The 23,797-nt window shown below is 39.9% G+C and overlaps 5 protein-coding genes across 14 annotated transcripts; 4 read left to right on the top strand and 1 right to left on the bottom strand.

Moving 5' to 3' along the window:
* The first annotated feature begins 4,926 nt into the window (after positions 1-4,926).
* LOC148169909 (G1/S-specific cyclin-D2-like) lies at positions 4,927-10,243 on the top strand. The gene is made up of 5 exons (XM_088043632.1): positions 4,927-5,355; positions 5,711-5,926; positions 7,658-7,823; positions 8,765-8,913; positions 8,971-10,243. Exons 1-5 carry the CDS (start codon positions 5,155-5,157, stop codon positions 9,163-9,165), a joined length of 927 nt encoding a protein of 308 aa, XP_087899758.1. The 5' UTR covers positions 4,927-5,154; the 3' UTR covers positions 9,166-10,243.
* A 448-nt stretch (positions 10,244-10,691) lies between these two features.
* Positions 10,692-11,991, top strand: mRpL28 (mitochondrial ribosomal protein L28). The gene is made up of 6 exons (XM_088042930.1): positions 10,692-10,888; positions 10,936-11,111; positions 11,157-11,415; positions 11,463-11,609; positions 11,660-11,838; positions 11,890-11,991. Exons 1-6 carry the CDS (start codon positions 10,877-10,879, stop codon positions 11,939-11,941), a joined length of 825 nt encoding a protein of 274 aa, XP_087899056.1. The 5' UTR covers positions 10,692-10,876; the 3' UTR covers positions 11,942-11,991.
* LOC148169907 (putative phosphorylase b kinase regulatory subunit alpha) lies at positions 11,984-17,183 on the bottom strand. Of its 5 annotated transcripts, XM_088042927.1 has the most exons (14): positions 16,304-17,183; positions 16,069-16,257; positions 15,870-16,022; positions 15,648-15,821; positions 15,267-15,480; positions 15,112-15,221; positions 14,917-15,064; positions 14,380-14,544; positions 14,167-14,334; positions 14,089-14,124; positions 12,949-13,803; positions 12,846-12,898; positions 12,644-12,793; positions 11,984-12,521 (listed from the first exon to the last, which is right to left on the bottom strand). In XM_088042927.1, exons 1-14 carry the CDS (start codon positions 17,030-17,032, stop codon positions 12,036-12,038), a joined length of 3,630 nt encoding a protein of 1,209 aa, XP_087899053.1. In that variant the 5' UTR covers positions 17,033-17,183; the 3' UTR covers positions 11,984-12,035. The 5 variants fall into 5 exon arrangements, with proteins under 5 accessions (XP_087899053.1, XP_087899051.1, XP_087899052.1 ...); XM_088042925.1 differs by having other exon boundaries at positions 14,089-14,334; XM_088042926.1 differs by lacking the exon at positions 14,917-15,064 and adding an exon at positions 14,617-14,764 and having other exon boundaries at positions 14,089-14,334.
* Positions 17,184-17,366: 183 nt separating this feature from the next.
* On the top strand, positions 17,367-18,335 carry LOC148169906 (uncharacterized). Its single transcript, XM_088044009.1, has 2 exons — positions 17,367-18,265; positions 18,313-18,335. Exon 1 carries the CDS (start codon positions 17,454-17,456, stop codon positions 18,258-18,260), a length of 807 nt encoding a protein of 268 aa, XP_087900135.1. The 5' UTR covers positions 17,367-17,453; the 3' UTR covers positions 18,261-18,265; positions 18,313-18,335.
* A 3-nt stretch (positions 18,336-18,338) lies between these two features.
* On the top strand, positions 18,339-23,668 carry bbc (choline/ethanolaminephosphotransferase 1 bbc). 6 transcript variants are annotated; one of them, XM_088044005.1, is made up of 9 exons: positions 18,339-18,780; positions 20,201-20,441; positions 20,486-20,644; positions 20,777-20,908; positions 21,357-21,488; positions 22,212-22,370; positions 22,419-22,544; positions 22,593-22,740; positions 23,517-23,668. In XM_088044005.1, the coding sequence occupies exons 1-9, from the start codon at positions 18,566-18,568 to the stop codon at positions 23,519-23,521; spliced, it is 1,317 nt and encodes a 438-aa protein (XP_087900131.1). In that variant the 5' UTR covers positions 18,339-18,565; the 3' UTR covers positions 23,522-23,668. The 6 variants fall into 6 exon arrangements, with proteins under 6 accessions (XP_087900131.1, XP_087900128.1, XP_087900130.1 ...); XM_088044002.1 differs by having other exon boundaries at positions 23,458-23,668; XM_088044004.1 differs by lacking the exon at positions 23,517-23,668 and adding an exon at positions 23,342-23,379.
* The last annotated feature ends 129 nt before the right edge of the window (positions 23,669-23,797 follow it).

Raw genomic sequence — 23,797 nt, 5'->3', positions numbered from 1 at the left:
ACATCTTGATAATTAATGGTAACTTCAAAGTCTACCAATGTAAAGTGTGAAGGGGATAGACACCCCAAAACAATTCCAAACAGATGCAAGTAATATCGTTCACATGCTTATGCTTTTAAGCAAAGTCCGATTTCTTTCCCGCTTCGGAAATGTTATCAGAAACCGCCGATGTTATGCGGTCAGATATACAACAAGTGTAATAATAAATCGTCCCGCCCCCTATCCTTTAATTAAAATATAAATTGGTCATACACGCCGAAACGAAAAATTTCGTAATAAGGAAGTTCGTCCTCCGTTTTTGCGCCGAGAGAATGGAACAGACAGGTTCAAGGTAGATTCGCGATGTCAGAGAGGCAACATTGGGGCAGTGCAGTTCTTTGAATTGAGGATAACCTCTTGCTTCAAATCATTCATAGTTTGTTTGTCCGATAATGAGAGGATTAATTACGAGAGAGTCGTCAGGAAGATGAAAAAAAAGTTATTTTGAAATGAGTTTATCTGGGTAAAGGGGACCGCTGTGCAAATACACGAGAAGTAGAGGAAAGTCGCGGAATCTCATCCAATATCAGCTTGTAGGTGCAGAAGAAAGTTTATTCTTATCACAGAAAAATTCTTTGTTCGACTTGGATACCGATAAGATCTGTGAATAAAATTATGTTCGCGGATATTTGTAAAAAAAAATTCGGCGTCGTGATTATAATTCGGAGGCCTCGATTTTCCAGCCTAAAAAAGCAGTGAGATTTATACGGTGATAATTAATTTGCGAAAAAAATAATTATAAATTACTCCGAGTTTACGGCACGTCAAGAGCTTGTAACCTCGTTTAAAATTCATTAGTTGAAGCACCTGGCGATATATTTATATTTGAAAAATTTTCGATGGTTGGCCACATGGGAAAATATGAAAAATCATTCAAGTTGGAGAACATGTTTGTGATATAAAATTAATGAGAATAAAAAGGGGCCCCTCCGTCCCAGGTGAGGTCGAAAAGTCGGTGTAATAATTAAAGACTCGTCCTTGCGCGAAACAAGATCGGTTCGAAGCGACAAGGATGGCAGCAAGGCGTGCAACAGGTGGAAGGATTCCTGACATGAACTCGTATAATTTTTATTATTATGACCATAACAAGTCTGTTGCGCCTCCCATTTAACAAAATTTGTCAAAAATGTAATAATTACCACAAATTTCAACCGGTGGAGACAGAGAAAGGCGACGTCGAGAGCGCAAGTACCTGAAGACAGCCCTGTAAACCAGAATGAACTGCATTCCAAAGGATCTTTTCCCATACTTATCTTTCGCCATTGGGGATCGATATATTTTATCCGAGTTTAAGGGGGCGATTATTTAATGCCACGGCCCAACTCTGGATCAGGCGCCCTTTAATATAAACAATTCCATTGGGACGGCAAAGACTGTTTTGATTCATGTCACTTTTGTTTATTTAGCGAAGGAGTTGATGTTGCATCAAATCTGCAGTTAATGGCTGCTTTATGGAGGATGCTCGACCGTTTGAGACACCGCGCTTCTTGTAAACTGCCTTATTAATGGTCGACCGATGGAATTCCTAACGCCTCCAGGTCAAGGTTTGCACCTAAAATGCCGCTTCTACCTGCAAAAAGCCGTAACGGCGCTTAAATATTTCACCTTAATCCGCTCTTATTTACAGGGAAAAATAGGCCACAAAAACTCCCTAGTTCCAAGACACGCATAATAGAGCACCTACATTTTAGGTTTATTAATGAAACGAGTTTCCGACCGCCGCGACAGGTCTGCAAGAAAGTGAAAAAATTTTACTTTCTTTCGTTTGGATCCCGCGAATCTCCTTGATGGTACAATTTAAATCGCATTAGTAATGCATTCAAGTGATTTGTAAAAGTGTAAAGCCAACAGAAAAGTCAAGCAGGATATGCAAAAAAAAATTTTGCTGCTCTTCTTCTAGAATTCTCTTGGATCAAGATCCTCTCAATTTTTGCACTCTAGAATTTGTTCTGATTCTGAGTGGCTTCCACGTTCAGTGCTAAGCTAATTTAACAGTAAACATTGATTAAACGTCCGCTATTTAAAACATCAAAACGCTTTTACATTTGAACTAAGTAATTATCATTAATTTTTATCTATTTAAGATAATAAAGAAAAAAATAAACAGTATATGCTGTAACAATAACAGTAAAACAGTAATTTGTTCAATAATAAAATATACAGAGCCCAGGGAAATTAAACGAATAATAAAATTCTTAACCTGAATTCTGGTTAAGCGTGCTCAATCTAACTGACTGTCGTTATTTTCGTGAGGTTATCATAACGCAACTACAACTTTCTTCCTGTGTTTAGAAAGAAACGATCATTGCAAATCATAAACACTCAAACAAGCGTTATCCTTGTCGTTATCCTGCGGCTCCAACTGTATCCCTTCACATGTTGCTGAAACCCATCTCGCCTGTGTGCCCACTCCTTATAAATCATGTTTTAATATTTATTACCGCTTCCGGTTAGACAGGAAACTGCAACAAGTCAACTCTTCTATTGTCTTCTCGCAAAAGCCATTGTTTATCTTATAGTGACTGAATATCGGGCGGATTTTTTTCAACAGATGCCGACGTATTTTTCTGTTTTATTGTGGGAGTGTGTATATAAAAATCTTTACTGGTTTTTAACTGCAAATCCGTCTCGCTTCGAGCGGAAATGTCGGAAGTCTTTAATAACTTTCTTTGTGTTCTTGCAGTTCTCGCTCTCATCTGTTCAAAACTACATCTGATTCTTCTCAGAAGCACTTGAAGCAGAATTCACATGAAAGTCGACACCCAAATTTCAGCCAGACTCAAATTTCCTGGCGACAATGTTATCGAGTGACTTCGGCGATCAGGGTGGCAAATTGAAATGAATCAATATGGGGGTATTTGTCTCCCTTACGAAATTTAAATAATAATGAAGTTTTTGCGCCAATTTTTTCTAAGCTACGTGTAAGGATGTTGCTATCTGATTTTGTTCGCTAACTTGTACAGCAGATATGTATCTTCTCAGTTTCTGCAAATATTTATATAATAAATGATTGTTGATCTTATGGATCTCCTTGAACCTCATCGGCGGCGTTAATTTTTTCTGGTTTTCCCTTCTACCGCATTCAGCGAAGTTGCACTGCCCATATCGATTTGAAATAATTTCACGAATAATTTGCATAGGTGCGCCATCCACTCATGCGAGTGCAGTTGCCGGACCATGGGAACCATCTCCAAGTGCAAACACGATTAGTAGTATTCCACCTTGAACCTTGAAACTGTCATTTTTAATTTCATAATGTTTGTAGATTATGAAAGGTCGCATGCCGCTCGTATATTTAAACAAAATTAACAACAAACGGAAGACATAGAATTCTTGGGAGCTGCATCACATATCGACTCATGCTTCAACTAAAAATAGCAGAAGTGATAATGCGAGTTTGAAGAAACGCATTGAGCTCCTTTTTCGGAAGAAAACGTCTGCAGAATCTCTTACCGAAGCTCGGTTGCATTCTCAGGGTGTCTTTACGGTTGCAAATACATTGACCCTCTTCTGAGAAAAGGCGCATAAACACCGAGTGCTTTATGTGACCTAATCGCGAATGCGCCAAACGACCAGTCTTAACGATTCCTGTCACTCTTACTATCTATGTACTATCTTCATTGTCGTTAAGATCGCAATTCTTCGGTTGAATGAACCTGGTTTGCGCCCAAATCGCGCCACGGAGGAGCCATCTTGCCACGAGCTTCCAGTCTGAGCTTTCCAAGTATTTCGGGCCGTGCTTCTCTCCTCTTCATGTAATCCACATGTTTTTGTCTAAAAGTAGAACGAAAGTTGATGTAAGCGGGTAAAATTATGCCTCGTCACCATCTGAATGGTATAATTTACGAAGATAAGGAGGAATGTGCATCTTGGCGCGAGAAACCCATGAACCCTGATGCGCTATGGGCTCGGTGTCAATTCCATCCCCATTTCCAATTAGCCTGGAGATCGATTCTCACCTCCAATACCTGCCAAGGCGGCCGATATTGGGTCCGATAATTACGGACAAGGCATCGGCGCCCCGAAAAAGAATAAATTACAATAAAGATAACTCAGGTATAAGTCTTTCAAACGATCGCTTCATCCGTTCTACCAGCGCCGCTCAGGTATTTAAAAATGGCCGCCGCCTTAAAATTACCAACATTCGCAGTCGAGTCAGCGAATTTTTCCTCGTTCCCGATTTTTTCCATCGGGAATGTTGAAAATAATTCGATGAAAAAGCCGTGTTTCCGTTCTCACGAATCATTCCAGACGCCGCGAAATCGAAGAACTCGGCTGAGTCGGCAAGTCAAATGTCGTTGAGTCGCACATGTGGAATGCGACGAACAAATGGCCGACCAGCCACTACCCCAACCACCACCACTAATCGGCCCTTTAAATTTTAAATAGACAATTCCGCCAGACCAATACATCATCAACCCCTGACCTACACAGTTCCTGTGTGGCAGACGCACTAATTATGCTTTAAATTAAAATGAATGTGACGAATATAATGAGTCGCTGCGGGGGAAAATCCTTTTTTTTCAATCGTTCTTATTTCGATTCTTCGTGGATTAAATCGTCCGTTACTTGCGGAACTAGTAATCTCTCGGAAACCAGAAAAGTGATTATTTTACACAAGTTTCTTGTGAGAAAAACTTTTGGGCGTTGATTTCTCCGGTGATTTCAACGCTCAATAAGATGCGAAAAGGGCAGGTGCAAACCGGAAACTGCTTTCACAGCGTTCCTGCTGAACTCTTCCCTGAAAACTCCGAGTTTGTTGAATTTTTTCGGTTGTGAAAAATGCAGAAAGAATTTTCGAAAAACCGGTTTGTGAATTTTTGAAGCCCCAGCTTTCGGTAGATTCATGAATGGTCCTGCGCTTCACCGTAAAGCGGTTCGAACCAAAGGAGTGGGGACGGTGCAGAACTGACTGTAGGTTTGAGTTTGGCTGGAATCCTGTCCGCACTCATTGGTTACTTAACAGCAGTAACAGCAAGACCAACCACAACAAACACCAAAACTTTTCTACATGAGATAAATGTTCATAACAAGCCTAAGTCTTTGTATGTGATAAACGCAACTCTACGTATAATTTTAAGTGTAAAGTGTAAGAATTCCGTGTTTTTGTCAGTTATGATGATGGATAATTTGGTTTGTTGCGAAACCTCCGAAAATGAAATTACGGCCTGTGTCGACAAGACACTCCTCGAGGACAGAGTTTTAAAAAATATGTTACAAACTGAAAACCGGTGCGTGCCCAATTGTAACGTGTGCCTGTCTCAGAAGGAAATCACAGAATCTATGATTGAAATAGTCGGGGGTTGGATGATGGAGGTGAGTGAAGCACTTTTTCGCCGCTTGCCCCCGGATGTAGATTTAAAAGTCCCTTGGCAAATACCGGAGCCTCCGCCATTTACCGGTCGTTAGCGTGCAATTTACATCGATTAGTAAAAAATATGTAGAATGACGTTAAAATCCCTTTACGGTTTAAATGTCCGAGGTCAAAAACCTCTTGACGCAACAGCTGAGGCCCGCAAAATTTGCGAATTTTGGTTGGCAACAGGAGGATTCCGGAGCGCACCTGGTGCTGTGTCCTTGTTAGGTCACCGGCCTCAAAATTCGACCGGAAAGGCGTACAGTCTCCGGGAAGTAGGTTTTTAAATTTTAAAAAACGCATGCATCGTTGCAGGTATGCGAAGAGCAGATGTGCCAAGACGATGTCTTCCTCCTGTCGATGAACTACTTGTACAGGTTCCTGTCGACTACCAACATCAAGAAGAATCAACTTCAACTTCTGGGGGCGGCGTGCATGTTGGTGGCGTCGAAGCTCAGGGAGCCCAGGCCGCTATCGGCCGAGACCCTCGTCTTCTACACCGACCACAGTATAACCACCAGTATGCTAACGGTGAGTTATCTGGAAAAAATTGTCCCATAGCGGAAGTTTGTTCAGATTGTCACTTATCATTATCAGTGTGAGATTGATCGATTTTGAATGGGCATTTTTCTTGGAAATGAGTTCCTTTACACTCAAAGTAATTTTTACGTACACCTAGTTTGAGGACCAGGACGAGGTGGTCAAATGTAAATAGGTCGACGAGCGAATTATGAATGAATGTCTTGTCAGGAGATAACGCGAATGTCAAAGACAGCTGATTTCGTGACCCCACAACAATTTATCTCTTGTACTTATTAAAATCTATTTTCGACTTGCCATTGTTAATTTTTTATGGCGAGTTTTCCCGTGCACAGTTTCCTCGATTGCAACGTAGCGCGAGCTGCGAGTTTAAATACCACACTATTTTACCTGTCAGCTGTTTTTAAAGTTCCTTGTTTAGCTTTCTTTATCTTTATTGTTTAGTGATAATTACTCGAGTAATCGTACATTGACCTGGCCGGTTCGCGTTTTTCTATGAAACGTCGATTTTTATATTGCGACTTTTCCGAGCTAGGATCGGTTTTCCGACGTTTCAAAACTGTATTGTCATCGTATTCTTCATTGTATTCCAAACGGAATTAAAATTCCCAAGGATGTGATATCCTTTCATCATGTCGGAGTGAAATTTTCCCAAAGTACCTGTTACGGAGAACAGGTAGATTCGGCCCTAGGGGGGTCGGACCCGCCTTCTCAGAATTAGGAAATCTTTCGACTTTTGATTGTCAAAATTCCTTAGGGATGGTTGTTTGAGTTTACCGCAACGTTTTTCATCTTCTATGACATTAATGCTTTTAACAATGGATCTATTGTGCTGGCGGTGGCGCCGTCAGACTTGGGCTTTTGAACACTTTTTCGGGCAGTGTTAATGTGCGATTTATTGACATTGACTCTTAATTGAGGACGACTAAGAATGCGTGTTTGTTACTATTCAAGCGCCAGTTGCACATTTTTTTCGGTTTCGCACGTAAACCCCTTAAATCTTCAGAGATCAACATTTCTAAGAATTTTAGATTTTTGATAAACATGACTCTAGATGATCACATAGTTAGTTTACTTAAAGAGGCACCATTCGTTTTACTGAATAACCGATAAATCTATTTAAATATTGATAAGTTGTACACGAAAAAAGTCAAATACTGCGTTGTACTCCTTCAGGATACTTAATTAATTCTTCGATTTTGTCGACCTTTCTTTGTCCCTTTTTTCCGTGAATTGTGTTAAAGAAAAGAGTTTGGCCGATCGGCTCTTCGGCTTTTGTGGCCATTGTTCGAGGAGATTCTTGGATGTCAGTCATTTCTTGTCTGTAATTTATGGTGACAGAGTAAGGTGTAGGTAGATTTGGCAATTTTCAGGCGATTATCACTCAAGTTGAGTGCTTTGTGAGGTGTTAAATTTTGCGGTAAGATTCCAACAGGTGTGTCCTCGGTGCGGATGTAGCTGACGTCCTTCTTATCACTCGAGTCTTCTAACTGATCGGCAAACATTCGTTCGTCTGCTATTTCTTTTCGCTAATTTGATTTGTACAATCGGCTTCTTAATGAATCCCGCGAACAGGCCGGACGGGTCTCGACTAATGGACATTCCGTGCGAGCCAGTGGCCGCGACCTTCATCCCTGCTGCTGGCAGGTAACCTCCTCTTGCTCTCCTCCATCTCGTCGAGGGAAAAAAGCGAAATTCCTCACGACGAAATTTTTGTTCCAGTCTTGGGAGCTGTTGGTCCTTAGCAAATTGAAGTGGGACATCGTCGCCATCGTCCCCGTAGACTTCCTGCCTCACCTGCTGATCCGACTGGAGTTCGAGCGTGTCGGCTTGAAACACGACCTGGTCAAGAAGCACGCCAAGATTCTCATAACCCTCTGCGCAAAAGGTGAGTCGCGGCCTTCGACGATTTTAACGGTTGCTCTCTCCCGAGACAAAGACTCAAGGTTTATTCGGCGCGCACCTAACGTGGCCCCCGGAGCCAAATCGCTCTCGATTTCGGTGCTCGTCTCGTCTCACTCGGGGATTTCGCTTTGCGGCCACCCGCATCGGAGGCGCGACCATAAAGCGCTCACGTGGGGCCCGCAGACACCCACATCACGTTCCCAGGCCGAGTCACGGCCGGACAGGAAGACCCTTCAAGGCAGCTTTGCAATAAAAGTGCGGGTGTAAACACCTAAATTACAAAACCAGCAATGGGTCCTCGACGTGTCGGGCTTGGCACTCGAGGCGATCGCCGACGTTTTTTTGGTTTTGCTGTTTTCGGCGCACAAGGCAGCGTTGTCTTCGGCGGATGCGACGTCTGATGCACCGCCGAGGCGCAATTTGGGCCAATTTCGCGCCGGACATGGGACCCCTCAAAATTCAGTTTGTTGACCCCTGACGTCACCCGATAGCCTTGTGTCTCAGACACGAGGCGATTTCGCGAACTTGCGCTGCACAAACTAGCAGTTTTTAATGGAAAAAGACGTGTCACGGAGATGGTATCGCGCTAGACGAAGGCGCCCCGGTGGGCCCCTAACGACTTTTCAATTAAATTATCGCGCCAATTGCTCCTCATTTAAATGGCAACTGTAGAGAAAAAACTAGCCGTGTGGAATGCATTCTGGCGCTGCTGCATTTCTCACGATCCAAATTTAGGAAGACTGCAGTGGCTTTCAAGGCCGCTGCAGAGGGCAGTGGTACCAAACCGTACATCGTCTGGACAACCTCTCGGTACCATCGAAAAACACTTGTAACGATTTCGCGAAAAACCAGCACCTCGGGGCGGCCTCTCACGATCTCTCGTTAATGTAGCAATCATACCAATAATGAAATTTTTCTTTGCAGAATGTCGATTTATGAACTGCTCGCCCAGTTTGGTGGCTTGTGCTAGCGTTATTTCGGCAATGTGCGGTTTGGGTTGGGTCAGCCGCTACCAGCAATCTCAAGAAAGCCTCATCAAGAAGCTCGCCGAGATCGTCGATTTACAAGAAACGGTAAGTTCTTTTGACGCGTTTAAAGGAGCTTGGTACTTATCATGTGCTTTGTTACAGTATTTCGTAGAAGAGTTGGTACAAAACATCGACCAGATGATCAAGCAGAGTCTGGAAGAACCAAAAGACTGTAAAAATGTGTGTGACGAAGTGACCAGATCAGAACAATGTACGCCACCGCCTGGCAAAATCCGCGACTTTAAAACTGCGACTACGCCAACGGATGTGCATGATGTGGTTTTCGAAAGTTTTTAGTTTAATTGTGAATAAGAAGTGAATACGGATACGATTTGTCCTCTGTTCCAAGGAAAGTGTGCAAAGACGTGATGGCTTTAGGGGAAGGCAATAAATTACGCTTGTTTAAGAAAAAAAAAGAACTGTCAATTCGAGTACTTTTGTACTATTTTTTACAAGACTTTTGCTTTTATGGCGGGTGAATGTAATGTCTGCGAATTATTTTATTAGTCAGTTATACGATCCTAAGTTTTCTGTTCCTAACCGTGATTCAGATCAACAGTAAACTGAATTACGCAAGTTTCGAGAATTTCTTGAGAAGCTTGCTTAGGTATAATAACCTTCAAAGACTGCTAGCTCTAATCATGAGCAATGACTTACTTAATTTTAATCGTCTTCCAAATTTGACCAAGTCAATCAATGCAATCGAAAGCAAATTATATCAAAGTATTTTATCATCAAATAATCTTATATAGAATAAGAAAGTGTGATTCTATAACTAGGTATTTTAACGTTATGTGATCATGATTCAACGAAATAGTGATTTTTAAAATTGAGACAATTGTTATTATATAAGGGCCTTGAACGTACCTAACGCTGGTTTTGTCCAAATTCTAAGCCATTCAAATGTACCAAAAAGAAACCAATGATTATTTAGTCCGTCGTTAAATTATGTTTTACACGTTTGCATGGCTTGGCGTTTCGATAAACCCAGTAAATGCTTATGCATACGACTACAATTAGTTTTTTAAGGCAATATTTGTAAATAATTTATGTAAGGTAAGCAGTAAGCACCTTGACATTGTACATATGACCGATTCCACCACTTACACTGCCAATAATTTATAAATTTTGCTCACAATAGTTCAATATTCCATATACCTCATTTTGATACACAACAAATGCCTGTAGATTTATAGACTTGTATAGATATGGTCCTTGCAGCACACTCGCTTGCAAATTATATAATTGTACATACTAAGTAAGAATAGACTTATATTTGTATATATATAAATATTATGTACCACTCGAAATCTCTAATTGGTTAAATGTTAGTTATTAAAGTTTTATAAATCCAAATAAATATTTTACAAAACCATACTTGCCTTTAGATTCTTCCCTGTAACAAAAGACTTTTAATTATTATACGGATCTTGAACATGCCATTAAATTAACGAGCTGAAACCATTTGAGGAAAAACTTGCCTGCATACTCCACGAATCGTTGCCCTTATTATCGAAGTGGGGGACCATGACCAGATAAAAAAAACAAGTTTTACCGCTAAAACTAACATTTTAGCGGGCAAATGGATTAAAATCCCTATTTCTTGGCGGGACTAAAAGAAGACCGGAACTTGTGGGTTAAAAGAAAGGCGCCAATAACCACGTGCACTTTCAAAAAATATAACAACAATGAAGTTAGCTGTGAGCGGTCGTCCACCTCGCGGCCAACAAACAAAACTAAATCAGTGGCGGCCCGTTTTATTTATTTTTATTTAAATTCGTTTTTCTTAATAAGTTAATCAAACGTGATTTTAATAATTAGGGAACAACTCGGCAAACTCTTTTCGCCAATTAATAGTATTTTTATTCCAGAACTCCTTACAAATTTGTTGATTCAAAAGTAGATTCCTGTAACTCAAAACGAGGAAATGTGACATCTGTCATTCGGTCCCGTTTTGATTTTTAGGTTATTAAAAAATTTAAAAAGTGCTTTTTTCTCCACTGAAACAATGGCATCAACGGTACTCCCACACTTTCATCTTTCGTTTTAATGTCCAAGAACTTGCAGGCAATCAAAAACTTGGGCAAATTCATTAAACCCGGAATTTTTGATAAAGGAACAGGGGCCCTGTTACCAGAAGCTTATAAAAAGTTTTATAAAGAATGGAAATTGACGGAACCCACTGCTGTACATTACATCCCAGAAGAAGGAAAGTTCAAAAGAGATGAAGTGACTGGGGAAGTGTAAGTTTTTGTTTGGACAATATGAAATCTGACACAATATTTCAGGCGTCGTATTCAGAATTATCCCATCCCACTCATCTACACGAAAGAGTTTAATAATCAAATTTGGGGTGGTGAAGGTATAATTCAAGGTTTTCAAGTGAGAGACTGGCGGCGGCGACGTGTTCCTCACTTTTGGTGGCCACATCTCAAGCGCTCTGTTGTTTATAGTGAAGTTCTAGATAAACATATTTCTGTAGTTGTTACTAACCGTACGATCAATTTGATCAATTCAAATTATGGATTTGATCATTACATTTTAAAAGTAAGTTTGTTCTTGCGTAAAACAAAAAAAAAAACTGTTTGTTTCAGACACCAGCATGTGACTTAAAGTCACACTTGCCTTTGACTATAAAGCGCAATATATTACAGGAACTGGAGAAAGGATGTCCTTCTTATAAAGAAAACCCCCAACAACAAAAAGAGGTTCATGATAAATATAAACAATATTTATCCGCTGTGAGTCAGATTGATTCTTTTGTGGTTTGTGTCTAAATTAGTCGTTTTAGTATACATCTGAGGAAATAGAGTGGTATGGATATTCTTTCACAGAAGCATGTAGAAAATTAGAGGCATCAATTGAAGCTCAGAACAAACCTATTCCTTTGAAACATGTGTACAGATCAGAGTTGATTCAAAAGTTGAAAGAAGCAGAGATTCAAGGTAGTACAGAAGAAGTTGCAGTAGGGTAAGTCTGAGAAAATTTCCATTTGCTTCATTTATAAGAATTGCCTTGCAGGGGGACAACCACTTGGCTAAACAAAATCAATCCTTTTTCCAAAGAAACTTAAATCGTAAGTTCGCTAACTTGAAGTAGCTAATAATAAACTGTGTTTTGAGATATACACTTTTTATTTAAACAACCCTTGATAAAATACACAATATTTAACTAATTGTACAATCGAGTTCCCCCTGCTTTGGAAGACAGTCCAAAGTTACCGCCACAGCCCTGGTCATGTAAGTCATGGTCCCGTAGCAACCACTGGGGGCGCTATCATAAAAATGTTGGCAAATATAAGCAGCCCCTCCACATAACAACCCTCCTATTCTAGTCGTTTCTCTCAATTCCTTTGGTTTGGCACAGCACAAAGTCGCATCTCCGTCACACTTCATTTGGTCATCTAAAAACAGCTCGTTGGCAATGTGGACGAGGTGCTCCACTTGGATCACACCGCCTAAAGACGGTGCGACGTTGTATTCCGCTACTAGAGTCAGCACCATCAAAGCTTCAACTATCAACTGTCGGTATTCCGGTTGAGGGATCGTGTTCAGGACCGTTTCCACAGCCAGAGCGAATTTGAGCTCGCCTGAAGTCATTTCTTGAGTCAGGCTTTGCGGTAAGACCTTGCCGGCGATATCGATGCCTTGGCACTGTGAAACATTAGCGAGTGTTCACTACTCCTTCAATTACCGCGCAAAAAATTGGAACAAAGATTTTATTTTCATATAATGCCGATAAAAACACTAAAAGTTCCATTAAAAAAAAAACTTACTCGTTCGAGGACACTCCAGACCCTCGGGTAAAAGTCGCGGGGAACTCTGTTCAAAGCGCCGTCCAAGCGGCGGCGGCGGAGCCACTGCCCCTGGCGATCGGGTTCGATTACGTCGTCGGAGCTGTCCTGTCCCAGACTAATATGGCTTTTCTAAAGAATGCACGTCTTATTTTAAAAAATTACTGCGAAATCTGAAGCTTACTTTACTGATCCGACTCGACTTGTTGGTAACAATGGAAAAGTTCCCTCGCCCCACTGCCAACAAAAGATTTCAATTCGTTAGTTCGACATACTAATTAACGTACCGCTACTAATGGCAAATTCCTTCCCACTGATTATATGATGCAGCAAGTTTTTCATTTCAAAAGGACTCAGATTCAACAAATGTTCCGATGCTTCATCTCCATCGCAGATTAGCGTACGCGATAATTCCGTCGCCATGACTTGTATTATAAGTCCAACTCTTAATCTCAACATCTCCAGAAACAACTGAGGCTCAGTCCTAATAAACATGGCGAGATAAACCAATAATTCTTGTGTTAACATTGCCGTACTGTCATCTTCACCATACGCTTCATGAATCAAGAGCCGCAATTCGCTTTCAGGCAAGGGAGCAGTAATCGTATGTTCATTGTTGGGGGGCATCCCAACAGTGATTTGTTTCTGACGGACCAACAAATCTGTGACAGCTTTAGCGAGGTCTTCCACTCTTTTCCCGAGCATTCCAGCAGTGTGTCTTACTAACCCCCACATTTTTTGTTGGCACGCTTTTTCGTACAAACCTTTAAGAAGGTCACGGACTGTAATCGGTTTTCCGAAGTCCAACATTCCGGTGTGGAAATCCAAGCCTTTGGAATCGACGAGATATTGTAAGATATCGCCTTGTTCATCTAGAGATTCTGATTCCCGAAGCATTGCGAAAAGTTCGTCCACTTCTGTGTCGGCATATTGCGTTTCTGAAGTTGTTTTGTGACGCGTTATACTGATGTTGGGGACGTTTCGTTTTGGAAGGGTTTTAGACTCGTCGCTTTTCTGGGGCTCCGGAGAAGGAGAACGGACGTGTTCTGTTGGCGGGTGCTCGGCGGTTTCTGGCCAATTTGTTATGAACATTGAGCCGCGGCGCTCAATGGTTGCGTTGCCTTCCATACCCAAAGTTTCAGCTGCGAAAAGAGGCAAATTAGGAAAGTAATATTAAATACACCAAAAATCTTGACACGAGTTTATAGACTAGAACGAGTGGTAAACGAAGACACAGCTATACTATTAAGTGTTGCCGAAGAAGCTAAAATAAAAAATATCTTCCATGTGCAGTCTAATTTTATGAAAAAGTGAGTCAAAAACTACGTGTAAAGTGCATCAGATGCGAGGATTGATTCCTTCTTACTGAACACCGGCGTGACCTCCACAAAAGCACTTCTAATTTCCCTAGAAAAAATATTACATACCCTGTTTAAGTAGAATCGGCCGCATGAAAATGTCACCTGAGTTCAGTTTATTAAAAACGTGTGATATCGGTAACTTACAATCAACATTGATCGATCTAGTCTTCTTAATAGCTCCTCTTACTGACATCCTCCGCTTAATATGTTTAGTGCGAGTTCTTCCTCCTGAATGTAGAAGTAACGACGATTTACTTGAAAGAGATTTGACCAAATGATCTTCGAGATATTGGCGCACTTGTGGGTTTAGCTCTAGAATTCGTGCGTTTATTAGAGCGGTAGGGTCTTGTGACTTACTGTCCGGTAAGCCGTCTTCGTGACAGCCCAAGAAGCTTAAATTTGTAATGCAACTAGTGCTGAGAAACTCGTTGAGATTTCCTAGAGTGACTCTCGTTCCGTTGATGTAACCAGATTTGAGTTTCTTCATTGTGGTGATCATCGCTAAGGGTATTTTGCCTTCATCTAAAAACGGGGTGTATGAATTTCGTCTAGTTGGAGGGTTTGGAGTGAAATATGAGGTCAGTACTAAATTACCTAAATAGCTCTTTGCAGCAACAAGCGTAATGGTGGGTCTGCCAAGCATATTTCGCCAGTTCATTGTTAGGAAGGCGAAATGAGTCACTAATTTATCAGCCAAGAGAGCCATGTCGTAACTCGTGTAATATTCTTCCATATCAACATTCTAATTACCCAGGACGAGACATGCAACACATCACCACATACCTTAGCAAACAAGCAGCACACAGTTGAAAATATTCTAATCAATATAAACAAAATCAACACCACACTAGTTAGTTGATGATGGCACCCTCTAGCACTAGAAATCAACAATACCTAAATGCAATCTCCTACAGGCGATTGTAACAAGTGGCCGCCCCAACATATTCTGCCAACTTGACTTCAAGAAATTTATCTCGCTCTTGCAAATATCTATCATCAGTTCATAGTCGCTCGCTATGTAATTGTGAGACATGTCCGTAAACTAATTATTTCAAAATAAGCACTAGAAAGTAAAAAGTTACAAGTCACCTGTGGAGTGAAGGCGAAGATTTTATCCCCGAGGGCGTACAATTTACTCGTACTTAGGATCCCCACGTCGCGGGATTTTCTTCCGGAAAGTCCCAGTTTCTTATTTCTGCCTATAAAAGACAACTAATGATAGAAATTAAATAGAGAGTTGGTACCTAAATAGGTGTACAAGTGCGACAAGACACGAGCGGGTTGTACTTCAATGGGGGCCACCTCTGTTATAGTTTGCACCATAATGTCGTGCTCGGCTAATTTGTCTCTGATTTCGTTGTCTTCTGCTAGAATTACCACTTGGACGACAACGTCCGGCTTTTTCTCCGAGCAGAGTCGGCGGTTTAATGGGTCGAGCTCTCCCGGGGCCAGAAAACCCTGAAAAAGTGGCAGTTTTTTCAGACCCAATTAGCCATCATTATCCCAATAAAAAATAATTGCGAAAGTTAAATCGCTTTCTTATCTAATCAATTGTTTAGTTAAACATTTTACACAAATATTATTCAATTATCCTCCTTATCCTCCTTAAAAACAGTTTTTTTTACCTCTTGCAACAATTTCCCTACAATATACAACGACTGGGCCCACAAAAACGGGGAGTGCCCCAACGCCACTCTCTCCTGAGTTCCTGGTTCCTTATATTCAGCTGCGACGCTTTCAGCAGGGACTGCATACAGTTCAGGAACTAGCTTAAGGCCATCTTCAGTCCTTACCATAATCTAAAATTCACTCTTTAAACAGAGATCATTTATGAGATATTACTGTACATCTTCAAGTTGATTTGTATACTCGGCAGCCCCCTGTTTGTTGCCCCGAAAGCAATGATCCAAGATGAGATAACAGAAGAAAAGAGGCCATTCACATTCAATGTTTTGAAACATTCTAAGTTCCCAGGGCTCATAGTAAAGTCTTCTGGGGTCCTGAAATCACCAATGAGTTTTTCACCAATTTGAAAACAGTGCTGACCTCTTTGGGGGTTTTGTAACCGTCTCTGAGGAATCTCTTGCAACCGTAGCGACCTTGTAACTTATCAATGATTTGATCTCTGGTGTATTGAAGAAGGCCAGGGTCATCCACAGCAAATGCTGGGAAACTTATAACAGAGAGAAGTCCACTGTCAATTTCTTTAGAGCTTGACTCTCTTGGTAGCATTGACTAAAATATTTAGTAAGAAATGATTCATTGCATGACTTGTGTTTACTTGTAAGACTGCCTGACACTTTTGAGCCTCATCTGCCAAGACATGGATGATACTATAGGGGCCTCCTCTTGCCCCAAACAAGTCTAACTCGTTCATAGCTTCTAGTGCAGCCTTAGCCATGCCAATAGAACTCGCGTTTAGTTCAGGCAATCCGTGATTTGTTTTATCCCCCCTTTCCCAGATTCCATAATCAGGAGTGCAATAAGCGCACTCAATGTAAAATACCAAATTCTGGATGAACGCAACTTCATCTAAATTAAAGACTATTTGCAGCCCCGACGCTGTCATCTGCGCCAAAATCAACAAGTACAGAGAAATAGCATCAATCTGCAAGTGCCCCCATTCATTATCTCCTACAACAATCTCTCCAGTTTTTGACGAGTATTTAGCATGCAAACAATCTAAAGGATTTTGCGTTAGTTTGAATTTTTCTACTTTTTCTTTTTGCTGCATCATTGCCATTAGCAACCCTCTCATTAGCTTGACACATGACTGTTCCAATTCATAGGTTTTTGCTCGATCTTCGTCTTGATCAGCCATTTTTTTGTACGACATTGAGAGCCCCCATACCGCCAGTATACAATAAACGTTATCACGAACCCATGCATGGCTATTAAGGTTGCTTGCAGGGAACAATCCAGTGACTGGATTCTGATTAGACATTATAATTCGGTGGACAATTCTTTGGTAGTAGTCGAGGCGCACCCCCGAATTGCTGCGGCTCCTCATTTTTACACAATTTAAGAAAAACACACGGAAAAACTAGACACTATAATTAAGACATCATAGGAAAGACACTTCAATGTCAAGTCAAAGTTATTTTTATAAACAGAGGAAAAATGAGGTTATGATCCAAGTGACAGCATAGACATGACAGTGACGTCGGGTGGCAGCACTGATTTTTTTTGAATTTGAAATGAGTTTTTGCAAGACACTGCTTATTCAACAAATAAATTAATGGAACCATTTGACTTAGATTTACTGGTATAATTAAAACTAACATTAATTTCTATAGTTTTTGTCCATTCGAGTCTCCGTTAATTTTGTCTACGTCGATACTGTAGAAATCTGCACCAAGTTGTCAAAATATGACAGTTGAGTTTAAAAAAAAGTTTGAATGTTGTTTACAAAATAAAAGACCATCGAAGAAATGACCGGGAGACGGTGCACCCCACAAAGTTCGCAGAAAACATCCTCCAGTGCCTCAAGATTCAAAACTCCTCCCCATTTCAATTTAACTCTTCGTGAAAGTGGAAATTCCAGAAGTGGTTTTAAACGTTTGAAATCTGCGTCCCATTTGGATTTGGTGACTCTCGATCAGCCCCGAATAAGACAGAATTTGATAAATATAGAAGCCCAACAGGATTATGAAACAGAGTGTGACCTAACATATTCTGATTACTTGCAGTCTCTTATGAAACAACAAATTGCTGAGGAAGTCATTGAAAATCATGAGGAGAATATATTTTGTCAACTTGCCATGCAAAAAGACACTTTATTTAGACGAAGAATAAAGTGTAAGAAAGGGGAACTAGAACTGGGGAATCTGGAAAGATTAAAAGAACTAGAGGAGCTTATTAGTTTGTTAAGTAGTAACATTGAAAGTTTTTATCACTTGAATGAAATGAGCAATTTAGAAGACACCCTGCGGGAGATACTGAAGCTGTTGGAAATCGCCAATAAGCGTGTGAATGTGAAAAATGTCCAGCAAATTCAAGACGTCAAGAAATTAGAAGCAAGCTTTAGAGATTGTTTAGTAATCATCAACAGCATAAATTTGGATCGTCGAAATGCTGTGGAACTTCGTAGTCTTTGCAATGTTATGAAGAATTACCAAGAAGTAATCCAAAGAGTGAAGCAGAAACAGGAATTTCTCCAAACATCCCAGAAGAATGGACTGTTTAAACTACTGAAGTCAATGTCTGATACGTTCGCCGAGAAGAATAAGATCAATTAAATAAGGTTGCAATAAGAGTATTATTAAAAAATTATTAGAACCGGCATTTCAGTTACTCCCGCCGTTACTTTAGCCACTTCCCTGCGTTACCTTGACCACCGCAATATGGCGTGACTCAATTGACACGAGAGTTTTGATACATCATCCGTTCCTAATTGCTAATTGTGGATGGTTCAGATTTAGTGCGAATTTTTAAATGCCGTAATTCTTGCAAAAACTAACTCGAATATTAACAAGTCGACCTTATTTTAAGTGAAGTGAAGAATTTCTGTGATTGTATTTAATGTGCGGTTAAGACCTCAAGCATGATGAAGTTGTATAAAGAAAGACTACTCTCGGATGTTCAGTTAAAACGTTTAGGTGAACATCAATATTCTTGTCAAAGTGTTAGTATTTTGGATAAACTGTTACAACCGTATTGGAATTGGTTGACATCGAAAGTGCCCATTTGGTTAGCACCTAACCTCATCACAATTTTGGGGCTTATTGTAAATATTGCCACTGCTTTAATTCTCATATGGTAAGTGTGTAATTAAAGCATCATTATGTTTATTCTTGTCATATATTTATTCAATAGGTGTTTTGAATTTTGTTCATGCGGTTAATCTAATTTTAATGTTTGCACAGATATGATAAAACTTTATTCATACAATAATGGGGGCACCGATTTTTGTACATTTTTTTAATGATGTTGTTCTAATTCCTACATTGTATTTAAATCCTTATATTTTTGTTTTCACATTTATTCCTGCATACGCAAAATATTAAAAATTGCGCCATTCTAAGCTTTCCAATGCTCTTTTCTTATTTTTCTTAAAGTTACTTTCATATTTGAAAGTTACACAGATGATATTTTTATCAGATGTGTTCTCTTAACCATGGAACTTCTAAGTTGACCCAAATATTTAATCACACTTGGAGGCATAACTGTTAATTACATCTATTATTTAAACACCAACTAACTAATTACGCTGATTTGTGAAAGCTTCCACATGCGGAGATACGGAATTGGTGGAAATAAGCAGCGAGAGAAAGTTGTCCAGGATTTCTGCTCGGTACTGCGACTTTTTAAAGCTTTTTGACCTAGTTTCTCTATCGATTATTGAAATTTCAAAACTGAGAATTCCTTTGCACCGTTTTTTTTTGCAAATTTCTTTTCTGTTAGATTGTCTGGCCCAATACAACGTGGATCAGCAATTATGGTTGGAGCTCTTCTTCAGAGCTGCTCGTACTGGAAAACTGTAAGATTTGCGCGGTTACATAAGTAGTTCGGCTCTTATCTATAAATCTGTTTTGATGACTATCCGAAAACAGAGTTTTTGCTAATCATTGTAATCACAAAAAGGTGTATTTATAGTCCCCGCAAAAGTAAAGATTTATGTTGGTATTTTTAATTGTCAGTGATTTTTATTGATATTGTTTTTTGAAACTCTATTGTTCATTTACATCGTTTTGTTGTTTTCAATACGGCGAATTACGCCTTGCACAGTAACATATTAATTGCGATTTTCTCGAGAGTTGGAAATTGATGACTCATTTCGCTGGGACTAAGATAAATACAGATAAAATTGGGTACAACTTGATAGAGATCTAGACTCGCGGTGCCATTTAATGTATTGATAAAGAATCAATCAGTTAATTTCATGACATAATTGACACTCCTATAGGACAAGTGTCACACTTAATTATCTCGAAGGTCGGTTTAACACGTGTAATTATCGTTTGAACAGAACTTTCCATGCACGCACTAATTCAACCATCAGGCGTGGGACGAGGAAACGCGAACTTCTACCAAATAAGTTTTTAATTTGAATTGCTAATATAAACAAACAGAACCCAGCTGCCAGGCTGCGTTCATTGAAACACAATTGCGAGTAATTGAACATTCTAGAATAGTAATTGCGACGTAACTAGACAAAGGTACAAAGACCTATTTGTAGGTTTTCACCAGACGCAAAACAAGAGGCACCAAGATGGGCCTGTGGTCTCTGCGGTCTTGGTCTTTTCGTCTACCAAAGCTTGGATGCTATAGATGGAAAACAAGCGAGAAGAACAGGCACGGCGAATCCTTTGGGTGAATTGTTTGATCATGGCTGCGATTCGTTATCGACAGTTTTCGTGGCCTTGTCAGCATCCATTGCCGTCCAACTTGGGTACTACCCTGGATGGATGTTTTTTCAGGTTGGTAAGGATGATTGTAATACAAGCTAATGGTGTTTTTTTAGTGTTTTTGTGCGATGACACTTTTCTATTGTGCCCATTGGCAGACTTATGTTTCTGGAACGTTACGCTTCGGGAAGGTGGACGTAACGGAAGCGCAGTATACCATCATGGGTATTCTACTCCTGTCCACGATTTTTGGACCCAGTATATGGTCGACTAAGGTGAGATTCGAGTCTGAATGATAACATAAGACAAACCGTGTAAAATCACATTTTTAAAACGTTTCAGTAGGACCTCCGTTTTAAAATGTGTCATCAGAATTAGATTAAGATTTTTGCTCATTGTATGTGTAGTTTTTTAGCGGTACTGTAAGTTTATGGTACTTAATTCCCTTAAGCACTTTAGTCTGCGGCCTGTGGTCGCTTTACCAAAGTATTATTGTGATATGTACCGGAGGTGTCGGCAAGAATGGATCAACAGTTGCTGTAAGTTTTCAGATCAGTTCCGCAGTAGCATGGAGAATAAATGCCTGCAAGCCTACTGAGCGTTGAATTTTTGACTAACATTTCGTTTATTTTCGTCTTGTTTATTTTAGGACCAGTGGGTGCATGGGGATGTTTAGTTTTGTTTTGTTTTCATTTTACCAAGAGCAACAATACTAGTTGTTCTTACACTATTGCGGCTTACATTTAAAAAAACATCAGACGTTTTACTAGTTTTGTTCACTTGTTTTCAGTGAGATGTAGGTAAATTTAACAATTTTGTCTAACCGCATTGGGACAACACGTTTACCTCATGACACTGTTTTTGTTTTAAGCTTCATTTTGATCGTCGTTAATTAACAGGTGGAGGATTGTCTCATTTTGAGTAAGTCGGGCTTACTCAGGTTGGTTGGAGCAATACCGGGCGGTAATAAATGCACGGAATTTTTAGGTTTTCGGCTTTTCTTTCGTGTGGTGTCACGTCATCAGTTCTCTCTTTTACATGGGATATGTCCAGTTATTTTTTACCTTAATCGAACGCATCAAAATCGGAGGATGTGGCAAGAATGGATCCACTGTTGCTGTAAGATTTGAAAATGTCTCAGGTGCTGGACGCAGTGGTCTTTGCGAACTTCAATCTGTACTTATATGTAGGGCTGTGGGGCTTCCTTGTTTGTTTTCTTGTGTATAGGTCGAGCTTAAAGTCACCACCGTTGTGTTGTAAAGAATCTGGCGCTGGGAGTGCCGGATTTTTTCCAATTACCGGCGGAGGTGCTTCAAGAATTGTTAATAAAGTTAAGATAGAGCTTAGAATACCCGTATCACATGTGAGATGCTTTTGATTGTTGGAGCGGTTGTGTTCTTGTACCTGCGCTGTTGTGTCAATGTGACTAAAAAATTTAATTCGTAATCGAAGATCCCCGGCTTGGATATGGAGGTGAAGTGGATCCCCATGGGCGTGGGGTGTGCCGTCGCTCTTCTTCTCGTCCAAGCTAACGTTTCTATAATTTTCACGGGAGGAGTGGGCAAAAATGGATCAACGGTCGCTGTAAGATTGCTCCAATGTCAACCTGTTGTAATCGTAGTGTCTGCACGTTGGAAGAAAGTTGATATGGATGTCTACTAACATTTCAACTTTCGTCTGACTATCTGCATGCAATTTCCAAGCTTCCTTACGCTGTTTGCTTTTTAAACCTGCTTGGAGGTGTTTTGGAAAGCCACAAACACTGCCTGAGTTGAGACAGTGTTTGTGGTTTGTAGCGAATTGAAGATTACATTCATGATGGTTACATGTGGGTTGTAACAGGGAACAAGTGTCTTATCGCCGGTCATACCGTTTTCAATGGTGCTTGTGCCTGCGTTCATTATTTACCAAAAGTCGACGCAGCATGTGTATGAAGAACACCCGACTTTGTACATTTTGGCCTTTGGGTTGGTAGCAGCGAAAGTGACGAACCGTCTTGTGGTAACTATCTGAATTTTCCACCCCAAGAAATTAACTCCACAGTCGCAGGTTGCTCATATGACGAAAAGCGAGATGGACTACATGGATTGGTCGCTACTCGGTCCTACCATGCTCTTCTTAAATCAATATTTTAATACTTTTGTAAAAGAATACTACATTTTATGGTTGTGCTTGGTACGTTACTACGGAGTGATTGCAATTGGAACTGAAACCAATTTTTAGGTATGGGTAGTGATAGACTTGCTGCGATACTGTTATCAAATCTGCATGGAAATCTGTGATTATCTTCACGTGGAGTTGTTCCGAATACCATACCCAGGAGGTCCTCATCGGGTCGCTCCCGTGATGAATCTTCCATCAGAGAAAAATGGTACGAATATTAAGTCTAAATCACGTAAAAGTAAACATTATTAAATCTAACACTAATGTAAATGCTCTTCTCTTTATTTAAATTGACATTTAAATTGGTTAGTTTGTGCCAAAACATGAACAAAGGTGTTTTACTTAGGATATCCCAATTTGTGATGATTAGATGAAAATGAATAATTTTATTGTTTGTTGCGCTCGCGATTTTGTTATAAAAGATTGTTCTCGTTTTTCTCTTCACGTGACAGTGCTAATCATTCGAATATTGTATTGCTTTATGTAAATATTCAAATTACATCAATACGTGTTTGTTCAACATCAGTTCTTAAAAGATGTGTCCTACCACTACAATTTTTTTAACAATGTATTGTCCCGATGGATATTTGAATGTTTAGAAAACACGCACATCGGATTTGTTATTACACTAATGTATACTTTGACATAAAATATTATTACATTTATTTTGCTGTTATTTTTACATCCTGTCCTTCACTTATAACTTTTCCTACACGTTGTTAACTGGGTTGAGGCCTGTTAGTGCTTGTGCTTAACTTACACTTGTGTATTCTAGTGCTTGTGAATATCAGCACCTTTTTTTATTTCAGTGGGAAAAGCATCTGATGAATGACCTTATAGTGAGTGAATGTGCTTTCCATGTAACTTACTAACACGCTACTATTTTAGATTCGCAGTTATATTTTGTTAGTTACATTTTTTTTAGGTAAAACTGAAAAGAAAATTCATTGTTCTGATGGAGAAGACATTGTGCCTTTGTTACAGTCTGAAGAAAGTTCGTAGCCACCGAGCGTGCCTTGTTCAGCCCTCAAAAGAAATATATTTTCAGAAGTATTTATTACAGTATCGACACATCTTAATTTATTTTTTATTCCTTGTCATACTTAATTGTAAACATGTTCCATTTGCGAAAACATATTAAATTTTGTTTGCTTGAACCCATTTTTACTAACACATTTTTTTTTTATTTGAAAACGCCAAGTTGTCGGCCCTCGTGTGATTCCTTTTAACAGACCCAGAACCCGTCATTGCATGCGCCCTTTGTA

The sequence above is a fragment of the Gnatocerus cornutus genome, chromosome 8 (assembly GCF_029298725.1).
Source record: "Gnatocerus cornutus isolate USDA-ARS CGAHR chromosome 8, icGnaCorn1.1, whole genome shotgun sequence".
NCBI lineage: Eukaryota > Metazoa > Arthropoda > Insecta > Coleoptera > Tenebrionidae > Gnatocerus > Gnatocerus cornutus.
The sequence above is the reverse complement of the archived record's forward strand: the minus strand, read 5'-3'. Positions and strand labels throughout refer to the sequence as shown.